Source organism: Jaculus jaculus, chromosome 5 (assembly GCF_020740685.1).
Source record: "Jaculus jaculus isolate mJacJac1 chromosome 5, mJacJac1.mat.Y.cur, whole genome shotgun sequence".
NCBI lineage: Eukaryota > Metazoa > Chordata > Mammalia > Rodentia > Dipodidae > Jaculus > Jaculus jaculus.
Window position 1 is genome coordinate 136,538,325 of NC_059106.1, and position 18,829 is coordinate 136,557,153.

The 18,829-nt window shown below is 43.7% G+C and overlaps 1 protein-coding gene across 1 annotated transcript in view; it reads left to right on the forward strand.

Moving 5' to 3' along the window:
* Window positions 1-17,479, forward strand: part of LOC123460945 (peroxisomal bifunctional enzyme-like) — a 37,162-nt gene extending 19,683 nt beyond the window's left edge. Inside the window, exons 4-7 of the mRNA XM_045151304.1 lie at window positions 121-232; window positions 3,298-3,402; window positions 11,132-11,473; window positions 14,854-17,479. Of these exons, the coding sequence (XP_045007239.1) occupies window positions 121-232; window positions 3,298-3,402; window positions 11,132-11,473; window positions 14,854-16,115 (1,821 nt within the window). The 3' untranslated portion in view covers window positions 16,116-17,479. The remainder of the gene's footprint in view (window positions 1-120; window positions 233-3,297; window positions 3,403-11,131; window positions 11,474-14,853) is intronic.
* Window positions 17,480-18,829: the final 1,350 nt, after the last annotated feature.

Below are 18,829 nucleotides of genomic sequence, written 5' to 3' on the forward strand. Positions count from 1 at the left end.
CTCCTGTTGAGCTCAGTGAAGCAATGTTTTGTGTTGTATAGGAAATCCTTGGGGTTTCTTGCCTAAATCTGTTCCTATTATCTCATTGCAGTGGCTTTTTTTAACTTCAATCTCTCCTAGGCTCGTGTTGGCCTTCCAGAAGTTGCACTAGGAATTCTTCCTGGAGCAAGAGGGACCCAGCTTCTCCCCAGACTCATTGGAGTTCCTATGTCTCTTGACTTAATTACCTCAGGTCAGTGGAAACTGCCAGCAGCTGTCTTGATCACTATGAAGAGTCGGACTAGCATCTAGACAAATCCTGGTTTGGTCCCTGACTACCCACCAGCTTAAGAGGATGCTTTCACCTCTTTGATTCTAAATTTTCTCATCTATAAAACAAATAATGCCTTCCTTGAGAACTTATCAGGGAGCTGGAGGGATGGTTTAGCTGTTACGGTGTTTGCCTGCAAAGCCAAAGGACCCAAGTTTGATTCCCCAGGACCCATGGTAGACAGATGCACAAGGAGGCACATGTGTCTGGAGTTTGTTTGCAGTGGCTTGAGGCCCTGGCGCACCCTATGTCTGTCTGTCTGTCTCTCTCTCTTTCTATCGAATAAATTAAAAAAATATATTAAAAAATAGAACTTACCAGGTTTTACCATGGAGATCCAGTGCAATGTGAGACCATAATATGTAAATACACAGAGAAGCTGGTTTTTATCTTTAGGGCTGTACTTCGCTTGAAGTGAATGTTCACCGACCCTGGTCTTCACATGTGGAGCATTGTTTAGATCTAGTTCAGAAATTTTATTCATTTATTTATTTTACCTGTGTGTCCATGTGCAGTGTGTGTGCACAGGTATGTGTGTGGAGGCCAGAGGAGAACGTCTGGTGTCCGGCTCAGTGCAAGGGCTCTTTTCCTAGCATGTGTGAGGCCAGCCCTGGATTTGATACCCCACAATGCCAAAAACAAGAACAAAAAGACTTTCATTTTAGATAAGGTTGGAAGAAGGAACGTAGACAGCAATTCATGCCGAGCAGTTATAATTAATTTTGCGTTATTAGCTAGTGATTTTTCCTTTTTGCTCCTTAGATTTCTCACTAATGTGGGACAATAGTCTCATCTGCCATTTGGTGATATATTGAAATTAAGTAGGTTAATACATACAGTGTGCTTAGAAAATGATATAGCTTAACTACATTTAATTTTTAAAATTTTAGCTAGATTTTATTACCGAGACTATAGTATAACTTCAGAGAAGGAAGGAGTTAAGAACTCTTGTCCAAGAGGAAGCAAGAAGGGATTCTGGAAAATACCAACTAGAAAGCAAGATTGGAGTGCTTAAGAGAAGGAAGGTACAGAGCTTCTGCTCAAGAGGAGACAGGAACAGTGCTCCCCAAAAAGAAAAGAATACATCTTGTAATGCATAGAGAAATAACTACATGTTAAAGAATGTAAAATTAAAAAAATTATTTATTGGTATGTGTGTGTGTATGGGTATGCCAGGGTTTCTTGCTGTAAACACATGCTAGACACTTTTGCCACTTCTTTTTTTTTTATTTAATTTATTTATTTATTTATTTGAGAGCGACAGACACAGAGAGAAAGACAGATAGAGGGAGAGAGAGAGAATGGGCGCGCCAGGGCTTCCAGCCTCTGCAAACGAACTCCAGACGCGTGCGCCCCCTTGTGCATCTGGCTAACGTGGGACCTGGGGAACTGAGCCTTGAACTGAGGTCCTTAGGCTTCACAGGCAAGCAGTTAACTGCTAAGCCATCTCTCCAGCCCCACTTTTGCCACTTCTTGCGTCCACTTGGGAGTTAAACCTGGGCCAGCAGGCTTTGCAAGCAAGTATCTTTAACTACTGAGCCATCTTGCCAGCCCCCTTTTCTGTGCATGTGTGTTGTGCACATTTATGTGCCTTTTATACCTGTTTGAACTGGAATTCCTTATTATCTCTGAGCTTGCCATTTTTATTTAATTAATCAAGTGATTAATTTGAGAGAGAGCGAGAGAGAATGTGCACTCCTGGCTTTCAGCTGTTGTAACCGAACTCCAGATGCATGCGCCACCTTGGGCTTTCGTGGATCCTAGGGAATTGAACCTGGGTCTTTTGACTTCACAAGCAAGTGCCTTAACCACTAAGCCATCTCTCCAGATCTTGCAGTTTTTTTTAATTTAATTTTTATAAAGTCTGCCAGGCTTCTTCTCTCCTGAGACTAGAGTTACAGCTGCACATGACCCTGACAGGTGTTTATGTGGGTCCTGGAGACTTGAACTTGGCAGGCTCAGGCTCCCCTCAGGTCCTCATACTTGCTCAGGAAATACACCTAACTACTGAACTCTCTCTCTAACCACAAGAATGTGAACTAGTTTTTTGTTGTTGTTGCTTTTCAAGGTAGGGGTTCACTCTAGCCCAGACTGATTTGGAATTCACTATGTACTCTCAGAATGGCCTCGAACTCAAGGTGATCCTCCTACCTTTTCCTCTTGGAATATGAACTATTTTAAGAATGAAATGTAGAATTCATGAGAGGATGCCTGAAATCAATATATGTGTGTGTGTGTATCTTTTTTTTCAAAGAACATGAAACATTTTACTTGAGAAAAGGAAAAATAGAGCAGCTGGGCGTGGTGGTGCATGCCTTTAATCCCAGCACTTGGGAGGCAGAGGTAAGAGGAGCGTCATGAGTTCAAGGCCACCCTGAGACTACAGAGTGAATTCCAGGTCAGCCTGGGATAGAGTGAGACCCTACCTCGAAAAAAAAAAAAAAAATAGAAGGGAAAATGAAGCATGGCATACAGGAAGGAGTCATTACGCATGTATACATGTTTGCATAAACTAAATTTTACAAACATTAACCTCCCCAACACTGGCGTTACAGGCACATTGCCACCACCTCACCATTTATGTGGTGGTGTGACTCTGTATTTGGGCCCTCATGCTTCTGTGGCAAGCACTTGACTCACTGAGCCATCTCTCTAGCCCCTCTTCAGGTTTTTACAGAACATAGAGACCACATTATTTTCATCCAAAATGCAAGATTATTATGGTAAGCCTAATTGTCCTATTTAACAATGAGAAAATTAGGATCCTAACACAGTTCTCCATGGTCACTCAAACAGCGACAATTTCATCTACAGCTTGAATCCAAGTTTCCTGTCCCCATATGCAATGTGTTTCACCCCAGATGAGATGGTTTTACTTACTAATGGGTATTTTCATCCAGGAAAGATGACTTTCCCTGCTAGAGAGAGCAACGCTCTTGTTTGTCCTCTCCTTGTTCTTTGATTTGCTTTATTTCTCTTTGCTTCAGGAAGACATGTTTTGGCAGGCGAAGCCCTCAAGCTTGGTATTGTGGATGCAGTTGTCAATTCAGATCCAGTTGAAGAAGCGGTCAAGTTTGTCCAGAAAATTTTAGGTAAATGACAATAATGACAACAATAAAAATAGCACAAGATTAGAAGTAAGCTGAACATGCATGAGGAATGCAAAAGTCTTAGGGGACATCTTTGTGGTAGAATTTGGTTCAACTTAAAAATGAATGTATTATGGGCTGGAGAGATGGCTTAGAGGTTAAGCGCTTGCCTGTGAAGCCTAAGGACCCTCGTTCGAGGCTCGGTTCCCCAGGTCTCATGTTAGCCAGATGCACAAGGGGGCACACGCATCTGGAGTTTGTTTGCAGTGGATGGAGGCCCTGGCACGCCCATTCTCTCTCTCTCTCTCTATGTGCCTCTTTCTCTCTCTGTCGCTCTCAAATAAATAAAAATAAAAAATTTAAAAAAAATGAATGTATTAGCTGGGTGTGGTGGTACATGACTTTAATCCCAGCCCTCGGGAGGCAGAGGTAGAAGGATGGCTGTGAGTTCAAGGCCAGTCTGAGACTACACAGTGAATTCCAGGTCAGTCTGGGCTAGAGTGAGACCCTACCTCAAAAAACCAGAAAACAAAATGAATGTATTGATCTGGCATCTACTCTGTGGTATATTGTATCAATGAAAAGAGCATATTATTTTTGTGTGTGTGAAGAGCATGTCTGTGGCACTGTGTGTGGAATATAATTTGTCATGTATGCATATGGTGTGCAATTCTTTTTTTTTTTTTTTTTTGAGGCAAGCCCAACAGACTGGCCCTTTTTATGTGTGTACGTGTTCATACATATGCGAGCGTGAGAGAGAAAGAATTAGCATACCATGGGCTGGAGAGATGGCTTAGCGGTTAAGCGCTTGCCTGTAAAACCTAAGGACCCCGGTTCGAGGCTCGGTTCCCCAGGTCCCACGTTAGCCAGATGCACAAGGGGGCGCACGCGTCTGGAGTTCGTTTGCAGAGGCTGGAAGCCCTGGCGCGCCCATTCTTTATCTCTCTCCCTCTATCTGTCTTTCTCTCTGTGTCTGTCACTCTCAAATAAATAAATAAATAAAAATGAACAAGAAAATATTAAAAAAAAAAAGAATTAGCATACCAGGGCCTCCAGCCACTGCAATCAAATTCTAGATGCATGTTCCCCTTTCTGAGCATGTGTGGCATTGCAAACTTGCTCACTGTTAGTCTGGCCTATGTGGGACATCGAGAGTCGAACATGAGTCCTTAGGCTTTGCAGGTAAGCACCTTAACCATTAAGCCATCTCTCCAGCCTGTAGTGTGCACTTCTGCCAGAGGAGAACATCAGGCTTCCTTGTCTTATCACTCATTCTGCATATCTCCTTGAGATTGTTCATTTGCACATTTCCCCAAGACATATCTCTTGCTCATCCCAGAGCTGTTTTCCTTCAGCAAGTTTCAGCAATTTTCAAATCTCCCCTCCTCCCATGGACTTGGTTTACAGCTGTGCATGACTTCACCTAACTTTTTTTGTGTTGTTGTTGTGTTTTTTCAAGGTAGGGTCTCCCTCTAGCCCAGGCTGACCTGGAACTCACTATGTAGTATCAGGGTGGCCTCGAACTCATGGTGATCCTCCTACCTCTGCCTCCAGAGTGCTGGGATTAAAGGCATGTGCCACCATGCCTGGCTTCACCCAACTTTTTATGTGGGTTCTGGGAAGTCCAACTTAGGCCTGGAATTTTTGGGAACTACATGCTGAATCTGTGTATTAATTTATTTATTGTATATTATTATATATAATTATTATATATAATTAATATATTATATAATATATTATATGTAATTCTATAATATATAATATATTAATTTATTAATTTATTTGAGAGAGGAAGAGAGAGAGAGAGGCAGATAGAGAGAGAGAGAATGGGTGCACCAGGGTCTCCCACCACTGCAGATGAACCCCGGATGCATACATCTCCTTGTGCTTCTGGCTTGTGTGGGTACTGGGAAATTGAACCTGGGTCCTTAGCCTTCACAGGAAGGCACCTTAACCACTAATCCATCAGTCCAGCCCTACATGTTGAATATCTTTAGCCAGGCTGGACTACCAGTGAGCTTTTTTGGGGCAATGAGACCATTGAAGTCTCGATTTCTGTAGCAGGTAGTATCGAAGCTGCAGGGCTGGCTTGGCCATGTGGTAGGAGAGAGAAGGGGAATTGGCAGAGAACTTTGAAACCGTTAACAGCCCGGCATCTTTGCTCATATGAAAAAGAACAGGCAAACAGTATTTGCAAGTTTTGTAAGGGAGAGAGTGGAAGAGGAAGTCTCATGGACTCAAGGCTGTTGAGATCATATCTTGAACTTCCTTGAGCTGAAATGGGCAGAGTTGAGCTAGAAGTATCGGCTGGATTGTGAATTCCACATGGTATTCTGGGGTAGTCTGGATGAGTCAAGTTATCAAAAAACTAGAGAGGCATGTACGAATATAAGAATAAAAAACAGGGCTGGAGAAATTGCTCAGTGGTTAAAGGTGTCCCAGTTCAATTCCCCAGCACCCTTGTAAAGGCAGATACACAAAGTGGCACATACATCTGAAGTTTATTCACAGTGGCAAAAGACCTTGGCATACCTATTCTTTCTTTCCCTCTGTCTGTCTGTCTCTCTCTCTCCTTACAAATAAATAAGAAAAAATATTGTTTAAAGAATAAAAAATGGTTATTGAGGGAGCAGTAGTGGACCTGCTGAAATGGACTGTGTAAGTAGGCAGGTATGACTGGACCATCATCCTTAGAGTGCCATTGGTTCTTGTTGGAGAGCAGGAGTCTCAGCAAGCATGAGGAGCCCGAGCTCACAGGAAGCGAGTTCTGTCTCGGAGGAAAGAGCAATGCCATGCAAAGGTCGAGCCCAACAGCATCATGGGTAGGAGAATTACAACCCAGAACAAAGGGCGTCAAGTCAACAGAGATGCCAAGCCTTACACAAGAGAGAATAAGATGGCTATTTTAAAAGGCTTCTAAAGCCCCAAAGCAAGTTTGGCTCTGGATGTGGAACACGGAACCCTCCATAGATGCTGGAGCCCATTGTTGAAGTTCTGGAGACACAGGTGTGGCCTGTGGCTGTGGGAGCCTCAGCTCTTGGTTCCATTGGCCAAGCATCACACTGCATTTTGTGCACATCGCAAGCTGTGGTCCCACGTGACCAGGAGGTTTTCTCCTGAGGTCTGTTACAGATGAGGCTAAATAGGCAGGGAGGCAGCTCTTCAGGAGAGACATAACTAGCAGAGCCCCTAAAACAGAAAGTCACGGATCATATTAAGTCTCTTAACCATCATGATCTGGCATGTATGTATAATTTTGTATGTGTTATATAACATTTACATGTGACATATAATAGGAGCACTATATTTAAGGTTAAAAATAGTAGCTAAGCCGGGTGTGGTTGCACATGCCTTTAATCCCAGCACTCGGGAGGCAGAGGTAGGATCGCCATGAGTTCGAGACCACCCTGAGACTACATAGTGATTCCAGGTGAGCCTGGGCTAGAGTGAGACCCTACCTCCAAAAACAAAACAACAACAACAAAAAATAGTAGCTAGCATAGGCAGTAAGTGGGGGAATAAAAAGTCTGTAGAAAGGAAGAAGTCATTTATAGTTTGGATAAGAACAGTTAATTGAAATTTCTGGAATTATGAAGATCTGGCTTAGGTAAGGTAGGAAGTATAAGAAAGTAGTATTTGAGCAACATTTATAACATCTTGAACAATTAAAAATCACATTCACACATGAAAGAACTTAAGAAATTAACTGATTTTGAAGTTTTAAGCTATCAGGCCTAAGAATTCTCTATCAGGGCCTTTAGTAGATATGGCTTTGAATAACGAAAAACAAACAGCGCTGGCTTGAGAGACCCCGTATGCAGCCGTTGGGTTCTGGGGCTGCCAGGGCAAGTTGGAGCTCAGAGAGCCTAACATGCCGTTCTCCACATGGCAAGAGTAGTGTGAACTTCGCAGTTTCTCACTGTGTTTTCAGGCAGTAGCTCTTAGGCCTCCTTTGGATTAGAATGGGCTGAGATGTGGACTGATGAGTGAGCCTCTGAAAGCTGATCGGGTGGGAGCGGGGAGAGAGATTGCCTTGTTGCTATTGTATGTGGGTTGTGTCCTGGAGAGGGACCCATTATAGGACCCAACATTGGAGCTACGCTGTACCAGGAAGATATTTGAGGGAGTAAGCTATGTCAGTAGATCAGGGGGGAGAATAAGTAAGGCTAGCTGGTGTTCCCACTAGCTCTTGAAATCTACCTAGAAGGTGACAGAGGACACAGGGAAACAAGTAGAGAGTGAACATCTTCCATTCCACTGGGTTTGGGCAATCAGGTCACAGGCTTGCCATAGGGAATGAACTCAGCTGACTTAGAACTGAGGGTTTTAGTGCAGGAACAGCCAGGGTCCTGGTGACCTGGCAGACTAACAATGGGGGTGAGTATAAGGCTGCAGTGGCAGGGGCAGGAGAGAAAGCCCAAGAAGGCAGTCAGCCTCAGAAATGCCTCCATCCTGGTTTCAGCACCACTGATGGCAGGTTTGGGAGATGGAGGACTGAGTGAGGCCCAGCTCTCTGGGGGGATCGAGGTTGATTTTTGTGGAGGTGGGAGAGGCAGGAGAGCAGGAGGGAGATGAGAACACTAGATGAGGGTCAAAGCAAAGACGCTGTTAGGAGGGATCACGGCACAGTTCAGAACGAGAAGGGTGGAGGACAGGAGCCCAGAATCCAAGCTGGACCTGGGAGGAAGGCAAGGGCGGGGCTTTGGATGGGGAGGGAGAGGGGCCAAGTGAGAGAAGGAGGTTAAATAGAAAGGAGAGAGACAGCAAGAACAAGCAGGCACATGCAGGAGAGAGAGGCAGACAGAGAGAAACACAGAGGAAAACAGACATGCATCTTAGGTCAGGAAGAAGGCAAGGAAAGAGAAGTGCACATGAGGAAGAGCTTATATGCCTCCTTGGAGAGATTTAAGGAGATCCTGAAAAAGGCTGGCCTCACCAGACTGGCCTGACCACCTGTCGAACTCTCTTGGAGGAATGAGATCTTTGAAGTCTGTTCCTATAACAGGTAGTTTCCAAATCTTAGGGCTAGCTTGGTCATGTGGTAGAGGAGAGAAAGGAGGAATGAGCAGAGAATTCTGAGAGTCAGGTGGAACTCAGTTAACCCAGGGTAATCTCTTCACTTGAGTCTTCAGTCTGAATTCCACCTATGAATTCTCTTTTCATGTAACTTAGAAGAGGTGCCGGTTCTGAGGAGCAGGATATGGCCATTAGAGGGTTGACATTATTGTATCTTGTACTTAAATATTTTCTCCCAAAAGGATGGTTATTTTAGTCTCTTAGTGGTTCCCTTTAGAATAAAAAGGTCTTTAATTTTTATTCTTTCAAATTTATTGATTTTTAGCTGGATGTGGTGCCTTTAATCCCAGCACTTGGGAGGCAGAGGTAGGAGGATCGCTGTGAGTTCAAGGCCACCCTGAGACTATATAGTGAATTCCAGGTCAGCCTGGGCTAGAACAAGACCCTACCTTGAAAAAAACAACAACAACAGCAACAAAAATTATAGATTATTTTCCTTTTATGGTTTGTAGTTTGGGTGTTACACAAAAGATGTTGCTTAACCCAAGGTCACAAAGATGTTCCTTTGTTTTCTTCTAGAACTTTTATAGTATTAGTCATTCAGTCGATTTATGATCCATTTTGAGCACTTCTTTTGGTCTCTCTCTCTCTCTCTCTCTCTCTCTCTCTGTGTGTGTGTGTGTGTGTGTGTGTATAGAATGTGTGGTGTGTGTGCCGATGCTTACACCCTTAGTGTGAGTGTGGAGGCCAGAGGAGAATGTTGGGTGACCCCTCCATTGCTCATCCACATACTTGCTTGAGATGGAGTCTCTTCTCTGAAACTTTTTTTTTTTTAATTTTATTTATTTATTTGAGAGTGACAGACACAGAGAGAAGGACAGATAGAGGGAGAGAGAGAGAATGGGCGTGCCAGGGCTTCCAGCCTCTGCAAACGAACTCCAGATGCGTGCGCCCCCTTGTGCATCTGGCTAACGTGGGACCTGAGGAACCGAGCCTCGAACTGGGGTCCTTAGGCTTCACAGGCAAGCGTTTAACTGCTAAGCCATCTCTCCAGCCCTTCTCTGAAACTTTTTGCAAGCTTCTGAAATTCTCTTTCCTCTGCTTCCCATAAGACTGGGGTTACAAACATGTGTGGCCATGTCCAGAAGGGCACTGGGGAATTGAACTCAGATGGTCCCAGGCCCTCTGAGGTCTTTATGCTCATACACTTTGCTCTTAACTGCTGATTTATCTCCCTGGCCCCTTGAGTTACTTTTATATGTGGTACTATAGAAGGATCTACATTTATTTGCTTACTGAGCATAGATGCATCCAATAATGTCAGCACCACTTTTTCAAAAGACTTTTCTTTCTCTATTAGATTTTTACCCACTAGCGTTGCAAATCAGTTCACTATCATAGGAAGCATTCTCTCAATTCTATTTCACATTGATACACATGTCCATCATCACAGTATGACACTATCATCTTTTCTAGATATTTAAAAGGTTTTGGGGCTGGAGAGATGGCTTAGCAGGTAAGGCACTTGCCTGTGAAGCCTAAGGACCCATGTTCAGCTCTCTAGATCCCATGTAAGCCAGATGCGCAAAGGTGAGGCAAGCGCAAGGTCACACATGTCCACTAGGCGGCACAAGTGTCTGGAGTTAGATTGCAGTGGCTGAGGTCCTGGCATGCCAATTCTCTCTCTCTAAAATGAAAAAAAAAAAAGAGTTATGTCATATTAGGAAAAGTTTGAATTATTCTGAATTTAAAATATTAACTAGAAACTGTGCATCTTTGATTCACAGAGTAATACTGAATGTATTATAAAACTATCTTCCCTTCAGTATAAAAAAGAAAGCAGCTATCATACCTGAATAGATCTTTTAAATTTTATCCTGTGGAGGTCAAAGCTATCAGATTCTAGAATTAGAGTTCCATTAAAATTTTTATAAGGAGATGGAAAGATAGTGCAGTTGTCAGTGGTACTTGTATATAAAGCCTGACTGCCTGAATTCAATTCCTTAGTATGCACATGAAGCCAAACACTCAAAGTAGCACATGCTTCTAGAGTTTGTTCGCAGTGGCAGGAAGCCCTGGCATTCTCATACTCCTCTCTTTTTTTTTTTTTTTTTGGTTTTTTCAAGGTAGGGTCTCACTCTGGTCCAGGCTGACCTGGAATTAACTCTGTCATCTCAGGGTGGCCTTGAACTCATGGCAATCCTCCTACCTCTGCCTCCCGAGTGCTGGGATTAAAGGCGTGCGCCACCACGCCCGGCTCCTCTCTGTCTTTTAAGTAAGTAAATAAAAATGTTTATTTCTCTTAAACTTTTTGAGGAATAGCATGTGATTTAGTAATTTGAACCATTTAATATTATTGTTGTTTTTGTTGTTATTTTATAATCCTGTTCCCTTCACATGACACTTGACTCTGATCTTTTTTTTTTCATTGCTGAAAATCAGATTTATTTTATTTTATTTTGTTCATTATTTATTTATTTATTTATTTGAGAGTGACAGACACAAAGAGAAAGACAGATAGAGGGAGAGAGAGAGAATGGGCATGCTAGGGCTTCCAGCCACTGCAAACGAACTCCAGACGCGTGCGCCCCCTTGTGCATCTGGCTAACGTGGGACCTGGGGAACCGAGCCTCGAACCGGTAGGCTTCACAGGCGAGCACTTAACCGCTAAGCCATCTCTCCAGCCCTGACTCTGATCTTTCATAATCCCTTCCAGATAAACCCCTAGGGCCCCGCCGACTCTTGAACAAGTCAGTTCCGAGCTTGCCCAACATGGACAGCATTTTCAGTGAAGCCTTTGCCAAGGTGCGAAAGCAGTACCCAGGCTGGCTTGCTCCAGAGACCTGTGTCCGAGCTGTCCAGGCTGCCGTGAAGCTTCCCTATGAACTGGGCATCAAGGAGGAGGAGAAACTGTTTTCATACCTTCAGAAGTCAGGGCAGGCCAGAGCCCTGCAGTACGCTTTCTTTGCTGAGAGGAATGTGCAAAAGCAGTCACCTCCCTCTGTGGCATCTTGGCAAACGGCGCCGACACGACCCATCTCCTCAGTTGGTGTTCTTGGTAAGCACACCAGACATTCATGCTGTATTATTCAGGATTCTCTAGAGGAACCAAACTGATATGAATGGGTGTTTTTAAAATTATGAATTATTAAGTTTATTTAGGGAGAAATCACAAATTGTGGGGTTTATTTAAGGGAGATTGGGAGCTAGAATATAGTCATTAACGTGGGAAGCAGGAAACACGCTGTCATGCAGAAACACTTCATAGTTTCTAAGGTTCATTTAGAGAAATTGACATTTTTAGGGAAAAACTGGAGTTGAGCCACAAGCACATGGAAGGGAGTTAAACTGAGGCTTTCAAGGAAAGACTGAGTTAGGGCTGCAGGCCCGTGCAAGATTGAACTTAGGTGTATATGTAGGGAGACTTAGAAAGAACACACGTGGCATCTGCCATGTGCTTTCCCTATGGGAGAAAGCTAAGAGAGCAATGGTAGTGACTTAAGAAGGAACAGCAGAAAGAAAATATCAAATCAGAGCCCAAGAATTTCAGAGGAAACATGAGTAATGAAGAGAGTTGCATTCATGGTTATGCCTAGGTTCAGGAAATTACACAGGTAGAAGGCCTGGAATTAATGAGAGCACCCATGTGGTAGATCTAGAGTGTAAGGGAAATATGCTTGTGGTAGATCCAGAGAGCAGGAGAAAATCATGTATGTAATCAAAGAGAGAAGTTACCCCAATCTATAAAGCAGAGGCAAGCAGAAAAGTTCTCCCAGACCAAGAAACAGTGTTATTGCTCTCACTAGACTCATGTGTATCCACGCAGAGATGAGAAGGAATCCAGAGAGGGTGCCACAAAGAGAAAAACTCAACACTTAACCAAACCAGAGATCTAAATGCTCCTAAGTGTCCATCACTGAAGTAGACTCAAAATGCTCCCAGCATGGCTCAGGGAATTTTGCAGAAGATGGGGTGGAAAGATTGTTAGAGTCACAAGTTGGAACATTTTGCACAGAGGCATTGCCTCTCCCCCATAACTCACTGCTGCCCCCATAATGCGTGACCCACAATCCCCATGGGATTAACGTGTATCCCCAATGAGGAAGGTCTCTTCAGAAAAGGGGCAGGGAGGAGGGAAAGGATGATACCAACATGTGATGTTTACATACAAAATATGTCCATATCTGATGAGAGAAAGAAAGAAGAGGGGAATTTATTGGATTAGTTTATAGCAGTCCAACAATAGCAATTTTCAGACCTGATAGTAAAGGAACCTGGTGGCTGCTCAGTTCACATGGCTGGAGGCCTCAGCAGTCCCAATCCATCACAGGAGGTCTGAAGGCTTCCGGGAGAGCCGCTGGTCTTCAGTCTGTGCTGGAAGGCTGAGGAAACTTGGTTCCAATGCAGACAAAACATAGCCTAACAGGATAGATGCACGTACAAGTGAAGGCATCACAAGCAAATAGCACAGGCAGCCAGGTGGGGGGAAAAAGGGGAGGAATGTTTCCTCTCAAGAGTTTTCTTGGGCTGGAGAGATGGCTTAGCGGTTAAGCGCTTGCCTGTGAAGCCTAAGAACCCCGGTTCGAGGCTTGGTTCCCCAGATCCCACGTTAGCCAGATGCACAAGGGGGTGCACGCGTCTGGAGTTCGTTTACAGAGGCTGGAAGCCCTGGCGCGCCCATTCTCTCTCTCCCCCTCCATCTGTCTTTCTCTCTGTATCTGTCGCTCTCAAATAAATAAATAAATAAAAAATGAACAAAAAATTTAAAAAGAAAGAGTTTTCTTATGTATAGCCCACCACCAGGAGGGCCTTCCACTGTGGAGGAGGGACTCACTCTGGAAGAAGGACCTCCTTCTTCAGTCAGTTCTTCCTGGAAGTAAATTCTGAGACCCACCCAAAAGGAATGTCTGTGGATTCCTAATCTGATCAAGTTGGCATTCTCCAAACCTGCATGTTTCAAGTGCTCCCATTTGCTTAGGGCTATCAGCTGTCAAGTTCTTGGATAAACAGAATCTGTGTTAGCTCTGTTAATTCTCACCCAAGTGCATGAACTGTCTTCATCTTAAGGACGAGTCTTAGAAATGCTAACCATGTCAGCAGCGGCATCCGGGTAGTCCAAAATCAAGGTGGCCTCAAGTGTATAGCTTCATTCTGTCTTTAAATCTATTCTGTTGCTCTTTATGCTGGTACCGCACTATTTTGAACTCTGCAATTTTGTCATAAGATTTAAGATTTCCTGCACTTCTCTATGAATTTTAGAATTTGCTGATAATGGTTACAAAACACCAACAGCTGAGATAGTACAGAGCTTTCATTGGCCCTGCAGGTCAATTTGGATAATGTTATTGTTTTAACATTAAACTTTCTGGTCCGTGGACATTGTATGCATTTAAGTTTATTTAGGTTCTTATCTCCTTACCTCCTTCCCTTTCTTCTCCCTCTTCTTTCCTCCTTTCTATGTATCAGTCATCTATCACCTCTCTCTCTAATCTATCATCACTGTTAGGGGTCAGTCTCAAGGCTCTGATCATGCCATGCGAACACTCTGAACACTGAATAAACCCTACCCATTCTTCAATTTATTTCATTGATTTTACTGTACAAGTGTGTGTTTGTTAGATTTATTCTGAAGTATCTCATGCTTTTTTTTATAATTATTTATTTATTTGAGAGCGACAGACACAGAGAGAAAGACAGATAGAGGGAGAGAGAGAGAACGGGCGCGCCAGGGCTTCCAGCCTCTGCAAACGAACTCCAGATGCGTGCGCCCCCTTGTGCATCTGGCTAACGTGGGACCTGGGGAACTGAGCCTCAAACCGGGGTCCTTAGGCTTCACAGGCAAGCTTAACCGCTAAGCCATCTCTCCAGCCCTATCTCATGCTTTTTGATGCTATTGTAAGTAGAATTGTTTTCTTCATTTCATACAGAATGTTCATTGGTACTAACTATATAGAGAAATATTTTATTTTGTATATAGACTGTGTATCCTACAACATTATTCAAGTTGTTTATTAGTTTTAATAGCTTCTGTGTGTGAATTCTGACTTTTATTTATTTTCTTTATAGAATTTAACATTGCATAAACTTACATAGACAACTCAATCATTGAATATTTTTGCTTTATTTTTGGAGTTTCTTGGCACATGCTAAATATATACTTCAATGCTGAGTAACATCCATTCCTGAAGCAGTCTTTTAAAATGCTACTTTGCCATGGATGCCTTCTACCAGGGACATGATTTTACACACCATGGAATCATGCTCTTTCTCTTTTCTCCCTCCCTCTCTCTCTCTCTCTCTCTCTTTTTTTTTTTTTTTTTTTTGAGGTAGGGTCTTACTCTAGCGCAGGCTGACCTGGAATTCACTCTGTATTCTCAGGCTGGCCTTGAACTCACAGCAATTCTCCTACCTCTTCTCTTTCTCTTTCTCAATCCACAGGCTTGGGCACCATGGGCCGAGGCATTTCCGTGTGTTTCGCAAAGGCTGGGATCCCGGTGGTTGCTGTAGAGTCAGACCCAAAGCAGCTGGAAGTTGCCAAGAAAGCAATAGCATCCATGTTGGAAAGGGAGGCCTCCAAACTGCAGCAGAGTGGGCGAGCGTGGACAAGACCAACACTCACGTTCTCCTCGTCGCTGAAGGAGCTGTCCAGCATGGACTTAGTGGTGGAAGCAGTGTTTGAGGACATGAACCTGAAGAAGCGGGTCTTTGCTGACCTGTCGTCTGTGTGCAGACCGGAAGCTCTTCTGTGCACCAACACGTCAGCCCTAGACGTGGATGCGATCGCTGCTGCCACTGATCGTCCTCACTTGGTCATTGGCACCCACTTCTTCTCACCAGCTCATGTCATGAAGTTGTTGGAGGTCATTCCCAGCCGCCACTCTTCCCCCACGACCATTGCCACCATCATGGACTTATCCAAAAAGATTCAGAAGATCGCAGTAGTTGTAGGCAACTGTTATGGATTTGTTGGCAATCGAATGCTGGCGCCTTATTACAACCAGTCACATTTCTTATTAGAGGAAGGCAGCAAGCCAGAGGACATAGATGGGGTGCTGGAAGAGTTTGGCTTTAAAATGGGACCCTTTAGAACATCTGACCTTGCAGGTTTGGATGTGGGTTGGAAGGTTCGCCAGGGTCAGGGCCTTACTGGCCCTGCATTGCCACCAGGAACTCCTGCCCGAAAGCGGGGCAATGTGAGGTACTGCCCGCTTGCGGATATGCTCTGTGAATCAGGGCGATTTGGCCAGAAGACAGGTAAGGGTTGGTATCAGTATGACAAGCCGTTGGGTAGGGTTCACAGACCTGACCCCTGGCTTTCCGAGTTCCTGTCGCAGTACAGAGAAACCCACCATCTTGAGCCCCGTTCCATCAGCCAGGAGGAGATCCTCGAGCGCTGCCTGTATTCCCTTATCAACGAGGGATTTCGTATCCTGGGAGAAGGGATGGCGGCCAGCCCAGAGCAAATCGATATCATCTACTTGTCTGGCTATGGGTGGCCAAGGTACAGGGGCGGGCCCATGTTCTATGCCGCCACGGTTGGCTTGCCTGTGGTTCTGGAGAAGCTGCGGAAGTATTACACACAGAACCCTGATGTCCCTCAACTGGAGCCCAGTGACTACCTGAAGAAGCTGGCTGCGCACGGAAACCCGCCTCTGAAGGATTGGCAGAGCTTGGCAGGGCCGCCTGGCAGTAAACTGTGATTCGGATTTCTACATTTTGTCTCCTGTGCTGGGGTCTGGTAAAACCCACTGGTGTAATCCAAAAGTCCAAAGTGAGATTGCTCTGAAATAAAAAGTCATATAATAACAGTAATAACAGCCATAATAATTGGTGGCAAAAGCTCCTTTATGGACTGTCTGTCTCATGAGTCTGTGGGGCAGGTGTGCTCTTAACAATAATAATAAATTTTTATGTTCATAGAATAGTATGATAGTTACACATCCCCGGAAATATGTGAGTTTCTCAGGTGCATTGGTTCTTGCAGAACTGTTTTCAATTCATAAGTAATGGATGCAATTAAATACCTCACCAGCTCCTTTAATCTTGCATATACAGTATTGATGGGAACTCTAGTGGGTCATAATTCACAGATAGTCACTGAACACCTCTTGGGTTCTTGCAGTATCTGAGAGCACGTGGCAGAGCCAGTCCAGAGGACCTTTAATCCAGAGCCTGGGTTGAATTCCCGTCCAGTCTAGGAGGTGGAATAGAGATGGTTGCCAGGGCACAGTCAGCTGTGCACATCCCCATGCGCAGGATGGACAAGCAGTGATAGTAGCTATAAAGAGGTGAAGCATGGTTGCCAGTTTTTCAGTGTTCAAGGACGTTAGAACAAACTCATAACTTGGCACCCATACCCATTACATCTCTCTGTCCAATACCCAGGCATATGTGCACAGTCGTGCTGGTTGCAAGGGGCCATGCTTGTTGATTATTTCCCACACCAGGGAATGCCCACAACCTTGTCTTAACAGACTTTATTGTTCTATTCAGGATAAATACAGGGGTGACGATTCTGTTACTCTGTAACTATACCAGAAAATACTGAGTTACATGGTTTAAAAAGTTAATTATAGCTGGGCATGGTGGCACATGCCTTTAATCCTAGCACTTGGGAGGCAGAGGTAGGAGGACCACCATGAGTTCAAAGCAAACGTGAGATTACATAGTGAATTCCTGGTCAGCCAGAGCTAGAGTGAGACCCTAGCTCGAAAGCCCCTCCCCCAAAATAAAATAATTTTTTAAAAAGTCAAATTGTATGGGGTACAAATTATATATCTCAATAAAGTTAACACAAATTTGTGTAAAAGATCTGTTTTCAACAATATATTCACCTGCTAAGCCAACCTCACCAGAATTTTTAAAGAGATATCTTAAATAAATGGAGTATAAATTTTCTGTTAAATCAACACAGCTTGGTACAGTGACTCATGCCTGTAATTCCAGCACTCAGAAGACCAATATAGAATAATCAGGAGTACAAGATCAGCCTGGGCTACATGCATGAAACTTTGTCTAATGAAAAGTAAAAACCAAGAAAACAAAATAAATTACAGAAACATAAGTCCTAGAGTGTGCCTGGAATTTCAGTTCAATTTGGAATTTTTTGTTTTGAATTATTAGAATGTAGATTATTTGGTTTTTAAAATTTTTTGTTTATTTTATTTATTTGAGAGTGACAGACAGAGAGAGAAAGAAGCAGATAGATAGAGAGAGAATGGGTGCGCCAGGGCCTCCAGCCACTGAAAACGAACTCCAGACGCATGCGCCCCCTTGTACATCTGGCTAACGTGGGTCCTGGGGAATCAAGCCTTGAACTGGGGTCCTTAGGCTTCACAGGCAAGTGCTTAACCATTAAGCCATTTCTCCAGCCCTTATTTGGTTTTTAAATTAAAGGGATTCCAAAAGATTTCTGGAAATTGTAACTTTGACTCCAAAGTAGCTTTTGGAAGGTCACATCAACTTTTCAAACCCTGAGTGGATCTTGTTCTTAAGCCTGTGTAAAGGGCTGTGGAGAGGGCTCAATCATTAAAGGCACTTGCTTGCAAAGTCTTTTGCTTCAGGATTAATTCTCTAGCACCCAAGGAAAGCCAGATGAAAAAAAGAAAGGCACATGCCACATGCATCTGACGTCATTTGCAGTGGAAGAAGCCCTGACATACATATACACTCATATATGTACAAATAAGTAAATATTTTTAAAACTTGTTTTTATCATACAGTAGCTTCTAGGTGTATGTTTAGAAGCTAGAAGGACCATAAATACAACTTATGGGTCAATAACCCATGAAATGTTATGGTACAGCTTGTGCATATGTACTTGAGTATATTTATTAGAAGGGGAATCATATTATGCCATTATAGTTACCTTCTCTTTGCTCACAAAGCACCCGACCTAAAGCAGCCTATGGGAGGAAAGTATTTTTGTCCTACAGGCTCTAGGGGAAGCTCCCTGATGGCAGGGCAAAGCTGGCATGAACAGAGGCTGGACATCACCTTGCCATAACAGCAAGAGAATGACCCAACTTGCACTGGCCATCTGGAGGTTAGTAAACCTTAAGGTCACCCCCAGTGACACACCTCCTCTACCGAGGCTCCAGCTCCCAAATTGCCATCAGGTGGGGATCAAGCGTTTAGAACATATGAGTTTTGGGGGAACACCTAACTCAAACTATGACAGCCATATTCCCAGAAGTATCTATGATCCACTAATAGCTAAGCACCAATACTTAAGGTATAAAATGGATGGAGATAGGCATTCATGTTATATATGAAAGGAAGCAAAGCTAATTGTAATTTATAGTGTCTTGTCAGCAACTGTATTTAAAGTAATAGTATTTAATATGTTGAAATTCTTCAGGCTATCCTATGCTAGAGAAAACACTTCCATATCAGGCTGATTTTGTTGCTAATA